Consider the following 12,340-nt stretch of genomic DNA (forward strand, 5'->3'; position numbering starts at 1 on the left):
AAGTAGGCTACTATCTTATCTGAGCTGTTTCCATAGATGTCTGAAAATCAACCAATACTGTAAAGGTGTATAGGACCTGAACTAAAAAGTCATCCATGGTGTCCTAGAGAAGACTCTGTTATGGGTGTAATTAACATTCAAACAGCCTCTTGCTATAACCTGTCCAACCCCTGCTCTGGAGTTAGTGTCACCTTGACAATATTCTCAGTATCTTGAGCCCTGCAGAGAGGCATAAGGACATGATTAAACATTTTAGTTTAAATTCCTGAAACTGTTCTGTTATTGGCAACACAGTATATAAACATGCATCATGAAGAATCCAGAGATGTCCATTCACAGCTCTCAAACCTTGTCCACAACGACTTCGCTTCTCTTCAACGCCAGCACCTTGGAGAGATACGGAACAAGCTCCGCATTGGCCTGCCCATCAGTTGGCGGTGCGGCAATAGCGACACCTACTGCCACTATAGACACAACTAGGAATGAACATATTGTACATTACCTACGTAAAATAAATAAATAAAATATGGAGGGGGCGGTAAAAACAACAACTAAATACTCAATTAGTCTTTACTAGCGGAGTTTATTTTGCCATCAGTGTTCCGCATACAAAAAAGTGTACACCTGTAATCGCGTTCAATTCAGATTCAGGCTTCGTGTGCACTGAAATTGTCACCACGTTGTTCTTGTCTCGAGCTACTTGCCCAGAAGACGAAGGTGTCTGCGACGGCTTCTATAGGCCTACAGTTGAATTCTGCGGAAAGGAGAGGAGCACAACATGTTTAGAACGTACAGTAGTACTGTTAGTAAGTAGCCATTGGTCTGCATGACAATTATTTGAGTAAATTATCTTAACTAAACCTCTGGCTGGCTAGTAAAGCTATAGCCTACATGGTGCTTGTTTTAGGACAGCCCAACCGTTTTGGTCTTTTCGGGCATTGTATGCTTTCCAGCGTATTTTCTTGCTGCAAAAGGTCCCTCAAACTGACGTGATGATGGGAACAGTCTCCGGCAGAAGGTGAGAGACAGGTGGTTTGGGATAAAGTAACGTTATCTAAAATGGAACACCTTAAACAATGGTGTCCGAGTTAAACAAAGAGAACGGGGTTGTCCGTGACTATTGAAAATACAGTGCATTCTTCGATCAATCTCCTGTAACTTCAAGGCACAGTTGGTCAAAATCATTCGGTGTCAACTCTGCGCCTTATCTGCGCATGTTTTCAAATCATGAACTGCATCAGCTGTATCAGCCTCCATTCAAGTTGCTCTTAATTATTTTTGCTTGAGTTGGGTAGTTAATTTCGTGTAATTTATTTTAAAGTGCAAACTAACTAACTGGTTTCTTGTTTTTTGTAAAGACATTCAGAAAATTAATTACATAATTATCCCACATAACATATTAACTTGTTATGTTTAGTGCACTGTATCACTTTAGTTGAAGAGCAGCTACATAATAACTTTATTCATAAGCCACAACACAAGCATTTTTTAATATATTTTTTTAACCTTTATTTTACAAGGCAAGTCAGTTAAGAACAAATTCTTATTTTCAATGACGGCCTAGGAACAGTGGGTTAACTGCCTGTTCAGGGGCAGAACGACAGATTTTGTACCTTGTCAGCTCGGGGATTTGAACTTACAACCTTTCGGTTACTAGTCCAATGCTCTAACCACTAGGCTACCCTGCCGCCCCTATTTATGAAATAGGCTACCTATAAACAGCTGCAGTATAATAACATACTGTGACATAACTTTAACAGAAACTTGCAGATTCTGAAGTAAGCATTTTGTATTGCTTATGAATGTGTAATGCAGTCCTTATGTGCTCCTTAAATTTCAAGGTGTTTCAGCGTGTTCAAACTCTATAATGTTAACCCATCCCACCCCCCAAAAAAACCTATGACTGCCTTTCCTTGCAGTTGAGTGGTTCAGAATTCCTTCTGAATTAAGATATCCCACCCACTTTCTCAGTGGGTCCCCTTTCAGTTCTTCCCATTCATTCAGAAACTTCAGAGCAAGCAGCATAACACACAGCTCACACACAGAGCTTAGAGGTGGAGCAGGGAGACTCAAATGTGTTTTATCCCTACATGGCCTACCCTGTTGCATTCGTCTCAGAATTTGACAAAAGACATTGACAAAATAATTGTGGACCAAGTATCCAGTGAAAGTCTCATCCCTCAATGGAAAAAACTCCAAGCCAAGACACAGAGGATAATCCTTATCTATGGTAAGAATAACTAATATTTCACCACTTTGGGATTTGTATATAGTCAGATGTTAGGAAAGGCAGAAAGGTCGTTCAACCAATTTGGTGCCTTTTGAGAAATGGAACTTGGTCCCCCAAAAATGTTTGATTTAACCTAATTCAAACATTCTGTCATAAAGGCACATGTTCAAAATCGTCAAAATACATGTTTTACCATTTTAAGATTAAATAAAAAATTACTATAGTAAGTGCCTACCCACTGGGCACACACTGGTTGAATCAACGTTGTTTCCAAGTCATTTGAATGAAATTATGTTGAACCAACGAGAAATAGATGTTGAATTGATGTCTGTGCCCATTTGGGTATTAAGTGCCAAAGAAAGTAACAGGGTTGACCTTAACAGGGTTGACAATTTCATCTTAGGTCAGCCCTAAATCCCCTTGTGACAGGGGGAATGGAAGATTGTTGTGCGCAACAGCAAGTGGCAATTAAATCCAAGTTTCACCAAAAAAGTCATTGTTAAAACATTTGTAGCCTGTCTATCTATGTTATGGTCGATCCGTTCAGTTTTCCAACCCAAAACACCAGAACATGTCCAAAAAGAGGAGAACCAGTTCACCTTCACTATGATTTGACTATTAGCTGTTCAATGTTTCTTGATTCAGATTCTCCATGTGATCTATATTAAAGGGCACTTTAAAAAAAAATATCAGGCTTTTAAAAAAATATCAAAGGGATGCAAAAGGCACCCATTTTGTGGAATGACCCAATATCTTACATAATTGCCATTTATACATTTGCCAGTCAGAGGAAAACTGGTACATTTTCATGTCTCATTTGAGCATCTTATTTGCTGCACGTTCCATGAATGTTATCATGAGACGTGGCATTGCAGTGGAGTTAACAGAAGGCCAGGCTGCCCACACCAAAGAGAACCTGCAGCCCAGGTGCTGCTTTAAGTGGAGATGCTGATGATAGCTCACCATGTACATAGAGACGGACATTCCACTTATTCCCCACATCATGACTAGACTTGTCTTGGTGGAGCTCTAAGGACCTAATGCATTTAGAACAGGGTTAGTCAGGCACAACATTTGTTTAAAACTTGGTTTTGAACCAAGTTAATGGTTTGATTTGATTTGGATGTTTATTTTGATCACCATTAGCTGTTCTGTTACAATCACTTCTGTTCTTCCTGGTGTCCACAAACTGTGTGCTATTCAAGTGTTTTCATTGTCCTTCACTTGATCCATTAATGACAAACTGTCAATCATTTGCTTGTTTCATTTGGTTGTGACACTTTGTTGTCTTACCTATTGAAAGAGACCATGTAATTTGGTTGCCAAGATTAACAATCATATTGTTTGACAAAAATGTACAACGTTATATGACCATCTATTCTGAAATCTTTTGTTTTTCCAGTTTCCAAAGAACCCCTTCCCTAAGACGCAAATGGAGGAAACGGTATGGAGGTTTGGATGGCAACAAATTACTGGAGCCAAATAAGGAGGAGGACATGAGAGGTAGGCTCCATTGCAGGAACATCTAATTGTGGGTATGAGACTGTTTCAGCGATGTTAACGATGTGGGTTTTCCCCCCCTGTGATTTTTGGCCTATGGGGCTTTTTATTGTGGGTGTTGCCTCAAAGTGCTAAAATAAGGAGCTGAGTGGGATGGTGAAACTGAGGAAGATCTACTCTAACCAGACGTCGGTCATTAAAACAGAGCATGTGGACTGTTGTAGGGCCGACAACGTGAGGGAAAGAAGGAGGCAAAATCAAGTCCAGATGTGTTGATGTGGTACTGGTTGTTTATCTGACAAAACAGTAAAACAATTGCCACACTAAAGCCAGTCGAAGTCCATGAGTGTATTTATTATAACTTGTCTTATTAAAGAAATAAACATGCAACAATGTATTTAACCTTTATATGCATGCATGACAGTGATATTTTCACAACCCACGTGTTTGACAGATGGTTATAATAGTGTTCTCAGACAGGCTACTCCTCTCTTTACCCCATTCTTGGCTCAGGGGAAATGCTGTCTACATTCCTGTCTGGAATGTTCCAGTCAAACAGTATAGACATCAACTCCAGTAAACAAGATACTGGAGACAAAAACTACAAATATGTTTATTCAAAGTTTGTGTGTAGTTTTTATTGCTCACGTTTTGATGAGCAATAGCCAATGTTCACAAACGCTGTGTTAAGACATGACATTGTACTAGATATGTCAGAATTGCTGATGTCAAACAGTATACTTGGAAGGGAATGACATTTATACTGCTCTTGTCTGTGTTGTCACATAATGAGTGTTTCACTTGTCTTCTCAAGAGTAAAACTTAAAAATGAAACCATTTAACCCTGTGCAGATTTCCATTTTATCTACTGTTGTTGGTATGTGCGGTGTGGTTAAGTTTTCAAAAAATGTTGTGGTTTTGAGAGTTATTTCAGAAAGTGACTTGACTGGGATGCGAAATATTTTTTTATTTTTTTCTTATTGTCAACTTCTGTGAGCAAGAACTAATAGGGAGTCAGGAAAATGCTGCTGTTTGTATCTTAAAGTGGACTCTGACAGTAAACAACTTTATAGTATCAAATTACATTCAGGGCTGTTTGCATTTACACATTTTACACAGTGCAGATTTAATCATAATTTTGGGATACTATTATCATCGTCTTTGTTACAAAATTCTCCTCAACTCTTGTTGTGATAATAATAGACTATTCTGTGCTTTGTAAACTTTTTTTGGAAACATGGCTGATAAGACCAACAAATGTCATTTGGATTAAACTAAAAACCCTTGATTTTGTCATTCATTTCCTTTCCTTTTCTTTGTAATTTGTTTTGCTTTAGAAAATGACTTGATGACAGAGGCCCATGAAGAAAGGAATCCTTTGCCAGTGAAAGGGGCTGAAAGCCAGGTATGTGCTGTGTCCTGCCTGAATCTGACACACAAACAACATGCCGATATCACTGTTTCCCACAACACACCCCTGAGTCACCCTAATACACCCACCTCACTAGATCAAAGTGGGGGAGTTACCCACACTTTTGTCAAATAAGCCAAAGCAGAAAGATTTCTGCATTGTCAGGTGGAAGGTGGCCAGCTAAGGCATGAAATAAATCAAAGCAGAGGTTATTCAGAATGAAATTACAGTCTTTAATCTGAGCTGTAAAATAAAGGGAGGATGAAAGTGCTGCTTTCATGAAAAAGTACAGTAGATGGATGTCTTTTCAGCTTCTAAATAGAGTCAATGTCGGTGCAGAAGCAGAGGCCATTTAGAAACCCCAGTAGTAGTAAAAAGTAATCGCTCCATGCTTTGTCACTGTTGATGCCCCCACATTTCCTTGTAAAGGTAACAATTCAACTTTACTTCACTAAAGAGCACCTGTGATTACTGAAGATATTAAAGGGATGTCTGAGAGTCAAATGAGGCTCGAAAAGTCCATCCGATATGTGTGAATTTGAATATAGTAAAATGTAGATATTATATGTTGACTCACTGATTAAGACTTTGAAATTCTTACCTTGTTACAGTTAGGCATGGATAATGTCTTATAGCTTTGATTGACGGTAAAATGGCTTATGTTGTGGCTAAACTCAAATATTACCAGTCTATAACTGCAGAATGCCACTTCCTGCTTTCAAAATCTGTCTGTGCATTTGTTTGTTTGTTGTTTTTCATTTCCTAAGGATACGGCTTCATCAGGGAATGTTCCATGTCCCATGCCAAGAAATTCCTTTCAGTCCCAGTCTCAGAGACCTGTCAACTTAGTGAGCCCTGGATCAACAGGTAAGGATAATGATGAAGGTGTGAGGAGAAAAGTAGGTTTCCACTTCACTTCATATGTGACTATGCAGTTGTCTGCATTTCTTAGCATAACCCGCATAGTCAAATCCTCAAATACACAATACAGTCCATTTTATGTATCTCTTAAACTGATAGTGTCTATAGAAAATCAAAGGTATTGATCTCACATTTGTAACCCTCACCCGAACCATCCAACCACTCACCTCATTTGTACTCTTTTGTACCTATCTCAACAGGCCTCCCATCATTGGTTAGTAATGGAGCTCTGAAGCCCCCTCTGCCCCAGGCAGAACAGGAGAGGCCTGTCACCACATCTCCCCAGCCCTGGCTCAGTGTGGGCAGGACAGAGAACACGCAGGGACACTCAAAGAGGAGGGCGTGAGTATCTCACAAATGATCCTGTACTCTTACATAATCTTTACCAGTTATGTTCTTATTGCTTAATCATGCCCTCCTGTGGTGGATGAAATACATTATTTTCTTCCAGGGCTGCTGATGTTCTCTTTGACAGCTTTGCCTCTGATGGGAGAGTCGGCATGAACCATTTTTTTGAGGTAGCTAGTAATTGCTATTGCTAGAGAGACCTGAACAAGAAGCTGCATCCACAAAGATAAACTACAATGACAAACAACGAAAAAAATGTATACTACATTCTCTTCCTCCATAGACAGTGTGGAGCTCAGGCCTACACAGATCCGACCCCAGAATCAAGGACTGCTACTTTCATATGAGGAAACTGCAGGATGAGGATGGAACAGTAGACAGGAACACCTTTCAGAGGTGAGGTTAGAACTGCATTGCAGTCATAGTTACTGGCCAACTGTGACGGAAAAGGATGGTTCCTCCACACAGAAAAGCCCTTTTTAACACTGGTTAAGATACTATGGGTCCAATTGCAACAAAACTCACATTTACAATTTGAAACAAAACAGCATGTGCAGAGTTGGGCAAATAGAGCCTTATAAGAGCAGTGATATTCAAACTTTTTCAGCGTCGACCCCATTTCATTTGCCAGCATTTCCGGGGACTCCATTTTTTTTCCACCAGAAATTCTGCCGACCCTATCCCACCCCAAATCTAATGACACCACCTTAAAATCATTACATTTAGATTTTCACATCAACAAATAACTTTAAATTCATTATATTTTAATCTCTTATCAAAATTAAGAAAACCAATAAATCCATTTAGTCAATAAAAAGTTTTCTTCAAATGATCTTTCTCAAAAATGTTTCTATATTGTCCCATAAAATAATCTGTACTCTTAATATTTGGTTCCCCACTTAAAAAAAGTTAATAAATATATATACTCGATTTTTGTTTTATTTGCCAGCCCCACTGCAATTTGCCCGACTTTGATTAAACCCTGCTATAGATAATATAGACATACAATTATGTTCAAATTACATACATTAGCCCAATCATGGACAGAACCAAAATACATAATCAACTACATTAGAGAAGCTGTTAGTCAGACCAATTAAACTGGTTGTGTTCCTTGATCACGGTATGAAAGTGTCTCTGATAAACAAGGTGTTATTTGAATTTCCCCCTAAGGTGTGTTACAGGTTTTGTGTCCCTCATTCTGAAAGCTCTACAGGGAAGGTTTGTCATCCCTGACTTTTCCACCTTCACCGACGAAACTCAAAAGTTGTTCATGAAATGTAAACAGCTGTCTTCAGTCAAGGTGAGGTACAATTTCATCTGGTGTTTTGAAGCGTGCCCCAAATTACTTTAGTCATGCAATAAAATGCTACCTTTGATATTGTAGGAAATGAAAACTTCTCTTGGCATGGGTGTGTGCTAAAACAATGCCTAAAAAAACAAATGGTTTGTCTCAGCAGGAGAAGGATAGTAGAGACAGTGCAAAATGGGGAGTCTCAGTCTGTACGGTTGATGGTCAGAGGTATCGTAAAACCAATGTCACTATGTTTTATGTCATCAACATCACTGGGGACTATATAGAGCAGTCCTTTTAAATTGAGAGTCCTTTTTTTGGAAGCTAATCCTCTTGTCCTGCCTTGTCTGTGGTCTTTTAGGCTGTCTTTAGGCGACTGGGCCGAATCCTGTGTTCTGGGGGAAGTATCCTGGCCTCTGGTTTATGGCATTGCAATAGACCAGCTCGGAGTGGACAACGTGCACAGATATGTGGGCGTGGAGGAGTTCTCAAAATATGACTCTCCTTTCACCCTCACCAAACAAGGTACAGTAAAACACGTATCTACTTATTTCTGCTTGCAAGACTTTGGGTATTACAGCCATGGAGCCATGAAGTTCACTTATATGCAATCCAGTAAGCAAGGTATTTTGTATTATTATTTTATTTGACCTTTATTTAAGTATGCATGGCTTGTGATGTTAATAGAGTCCTTGGGATTCGGTTTTTAATCATGTAAAAACAAATATTTTACACAGGAGTTCCTCACAGTCCGCTCATTGAGACAGGCGCCATTATTACCACATCTTTGTTACAGGTAATATACACACACTCCCTCACCAATGGCTATTTGCATTCAAATATAATGCCAATGCATTTTCAAGTGATGTTAAATGTAATTTGATGTTTTTGTACAGTTGGCTGCCAGTCTTGGTGCAGAGGAGGAGGAAAAGTATGAATCTGTAAGTAAGGCAGAAGGCAAAAAAAAAAGGTTTTAATCCTTATGTTTATGTTTGCACAAATACTATGGTCTGACCAATGCCATCTTTATGTCATCTCCGCAGGTCTTGAATGCTGTCAAAAGACTTTGCAATAAGGAACATGCAAACTTAAACTGCACAAGGTATTTAGCAATTTATGGAATTTATTTATATATATATTTTACAAACAAACTAACTTGTTAACAATAGATTGATTATTACCAAAGTTTATTATCTCTCGCTCTTAGCAATTTGCTACATTTTTTGTATTAATGTCTTTTTTTGTCCCTGCTGACCTGTCATGTCTGTCTGTCATACAGTTACCAGAGCTTGAGAAAGGACAGCATCAGACTACATGCCTTATCTTTTTACCTTCAAGAAAAGAAAGTAAGTCATTTCTTCCACGTCAAACTTTTAAATACAGTAATAGGTAGTAATAAAAATCTTTTTTTTGTGAACACTTGATAGATGTAATTCTCTATTTTTACTGTTTTAACCCTGAAAATGTTCACTATATTATTTTGGCAGTGCTTTCCGGAGACCGTTGACATAAATGCCACTTTGGATTTAATGCTGCAGGTAAATGTTTGACCATTTCATTTCCATAGTTAGATACTTTGATATAGATTGAAATGTTTCTGATGCATTTTTATTGTGTGTCAGTGTGCCTCCACAGAGGTCACGTGCGAATCAGGAGCAGCCATGGCAGCCTCTTTAGCCAATGGGGGACTCTGCCCTCTCTCAGGTGACCAGGTGCTGTCGCCCTCGGCTACAAAGAGTATGCTCTCCATGATGCAAGTGGCGGGAATGAACGACTACTCCAGAATATTCAATTTTAAGGTTGGTTTGTTTGCATTCTCAAAACAATCATTGAAATTCCATGTGGTGGGTACATCACCGGGGCCAAGCTTCCTACCATCCAGGACCTATATACTAGGCGCTGTCAGAGGAAGGCACAAAAATTTGTCAAAGACTCCAGTCACCCAAGTTATAGACTGTTCTCTCTGCTACCGCATGGCAAGCGGTACCAGAGCGCCAAGTCTAGGTCCAAAAGGCTCCTTAACAGCCTACCCCTAAGCCATAAGACCGCTGAACAATTAATCAAATGACCACCTGAACTATTTACATTTACCCCCCTGACTAACCTGTACCCCGGCACTTTGACTCGGTACTGGTAACCCCTGTATATAGCCTCGTTATTGTTATTTTATTGTGTTACTTTTCATTGCAGTTTTTACTTTAGTTTATTTTGTAAATATTTGATTAACTATTTTTCTTGAACTGCATTGTTGGTTAAGGGCTTGTAAGTAAGTATTTCACGGTAAGGTGAAATTGTACCTGTTGTATTCAGTGCATGTGACAAATACAATTTCATTTGATTTGGTGCTAGGGTCTGGTGTAGTGGTAACATAAATTCCCTGGTCCCACTACTCAGTTTTTCTGCTGTATCTTTCTTTGCTTTACATTTATGTTTACTTCTGTCACGAGAGTATTAGACGAGAAAGTGCACTACACGTGTCATAGGCTTGAAGCAGTGAGATGATAGAGCATTTTTGGGCAAGTAAAACAAATTAAGCCATTCATTTAATCACATACTTTCTTCTTGTTTTACTTATGTATTTGAATTAATGCTTTGAAACCTCCCATTGGCAGGAGCTTACCGGAGCTGAGTACTGGCACCTCAAATGTTCTCCTGCTTAAGCTCCTGCACCTCTTAACAAATATTAGTTCAAAAGTATTGTGGCACTCATGCACCTAAATATAAAAAGTACCGGCACCCAAAATGAGTACCGGTACCTATTTCAGTCCAAGTTAAGCACTGGTTAATGATAATCAATGTTATGTTTTGCAGACGTCTGCACCAGCCAAGTCCAGTAAATCAGGAGTTATGCTGGCAGTTGTCCCAGGAGTTCTAGGCCTGCTGTGTTGGTCACCTGACCTAGACTCCTTTGGAAACTGCTGGAAGGCTGTGCACTTCTGTGAGGTTGTGAAACCATCACAACTCCCTAATTAACTATTTCCTTTTATAGCATAATTGTGGTTTGTTCTTCCTTGCTTTTCATTGATTTATTTCATTTTTTGTTTGTTTTTAAGGAACTCATATCAACATTCCAGCTACACAGTTTTGACATTCGAACACCATTCAGACAGGTGCTTACATACAGGCAATGGAAAGCAGAGTCTGAGGTCAGTATTTGAGGCCATCTACACAACAACACTTTGCACCCGTAAGAGCTGTTTGAAAGAAAGCATGAAATGTAGCCTGTTTTCATGTGATGGAGCTTTGGCATTTCCATGGTGAGGTAACCATGCGGCAAATTAGTTAATATAGCAATTAAAAAGATAGTTCCAAACCTCTCTGAACAGCTAGTTTTCATTTTTCCCATCTCCAGTTAGACCATTCCTAGCCAGTCCTAGCAAAATTCTTGCTTGAGAAATTTCTCTTTGCTAAAAAGCTATTTTTGCATATTTAAAAAAAATGTTCATTGAAAACAATCACAGTAAGGTAATTAATTGTTACATATAAATGATGTGATATTGAGATAAATATGCCTGCATTGGTCCTTTTAATGATGAATCAAACTCCCTGTCAAGGTCTATTCCAGGGATATTTGAGAAATAAAGTGTTTTTCTTTTTTTCTTTCTACATCCTTCTTATTTGACAGGGTTATCAGATCATGAACATCTTACTGGCTGCCTTCAAAGGTGACATACAATCCTTGCGAAGGTAGGGTTGCCCTAACTAGAATGTCTATCTTTTCTCGCATACATTAGAACAGAAAAAAATAAAATTGATACACCATGAGACACTGTATTTTTTAAAACATTATAATCTTCTAAATGTACACACTTGATCATCTTTCCCTCGCCAGGTACTTCCTGTCTGGGGCTGACGTGAATGCCGTGGACTACGACGGGAGGTCCGCTCTGCATGTGGCTGCCTCCGAGGGTCACTCTGAGGTCATTCGGTTCCTGGTGGAGAACACAGGCACCAACTACTCCCTCAAGGACAGGTAAAAACTAAGAAGGCTGCATCTCAATAGTTGAATTGCTTCCTCCCTATGTCTTCTGCCGTGAGCTGAAAAGGCAAGACAGGTAAAAGCTTGAGTGCTACACGATGGACCTGTACTAGGAATCTTGTTTTACCTGTCCAGTTCTTTCACCAGTGCAGATGAGGGAAAGGACACAAGGAGTGAAAGCTCACATAGGCTATTGAGGCTTTAAGTTTATACAGTAGACTTATAACCTCACACTTTTGTGGCATGTTCTCTTGACAGATGGGGTAACACACCCATGCAGGAGGCTATGAGACACAGCCATGGACCTGCAGCCCAACTACTCAAGAAATATGAAGAGCAGACAGTGACTCTGTGAGCAGTAAAGGCACATACAGGATCAACAGTTGGCGCTAAACAGAAGTTTCTCTCTCAATTATTTTCCAATACATGTGGAAATGTGTTGTAATTCCTATACGTTAATAAACTTTCTATGATGTAAAACAGGTGCAGCTTTTAGGGTATTTTGGTTTTTTGTTTCCTTTTTCCTGGTAGTTAATTTATGCAATTTGTTGACTAGATAATCCACATTAATTCGTTTTAATCGTTTTATATACAGTAGCAGCCTATAGGCCTACCTTTTTATAGGCTAATTGGGCCACCTGACATGCATCACAAATA

The 12,340-nt window shown here is 39.2% G+C and overlaps 1 protein-coding gene across 6 annotated transcripts; it reads left to right on the forward strand.

The window, feature by feature from the left end:
• The first annotated feature begins 463 nt into the window (after positions 1-463).
• Positions 464-12,167, forward strand: glsl (glutaminase like). Of its 6 annotated transcripts, none has more exons than XM_031802108.1 (22): positions 464-1,018; positions 2,119-2,230; positions 3,633-3,733; positions 5,068-5,135; positions 5,909-6,008; positions 6,263-6,404; positions 6,514-6,580; positions 6,694-6,806; positions 7,584-7,713; positions 7,871-7,932; positions 8,066-8,229; positions 8,442-8,500; positions 8,601-8,645; positions 8,748-8,806; positions 8,984-9,050; positions 9,192-9,242; positions 9,327-9,503; positions 10,516-10,647; positions 10,758-10,850; positions 11,330-11,391; positions 11,537-11,677; positions 11,942-12,167. In XM_031802108.1, exons 2-22 carry the CDS (start codon positions 2,184-2,186, stop codon positions 12,036-12,038), a joined length of 1,977 nt encoding a protein of 658 aa, XP_031657968.1. In that variant the 5' UTR covers positions 464-1,018; positions 2,119-2,183; the 3' UTR covers positions 12,039-12,167. The 6 variants fall into 6 exon arrangements, with proteins under 6 accessions (XP_031657968.1, XP_031657969.1, XP_020311315.1 ...); XM_020455724.2 differs by having other exon boundaries at positions 527-1,018; positions 7,868-7,932; XM_031802109.1 differs by lacking the exon at positions 2,119-2,230 and having other exon boundaries at positions 496-1,018.
• The last annotated feature ends 173 nt before the right edge of the window (positions 12,168-12,340 follow it).

The sequence above is a fragment of the Oncorhynchus kisutch genome, linkage group LG22, assembly GCF_002021735.2.
Source record: "Oncorhynchus kisutch isolate 150728-3 linkage group LG22, Okis_V2, whole genome shotgun sequence".
Classification (NCBI taxonomy): domain Eukaryota; kingdom Metazoa; phylum Chordata; class Actinopteri; order Salmoniformes; family Salmonidae; genus Oncorhynchus; species Oncorhynchus kisutch.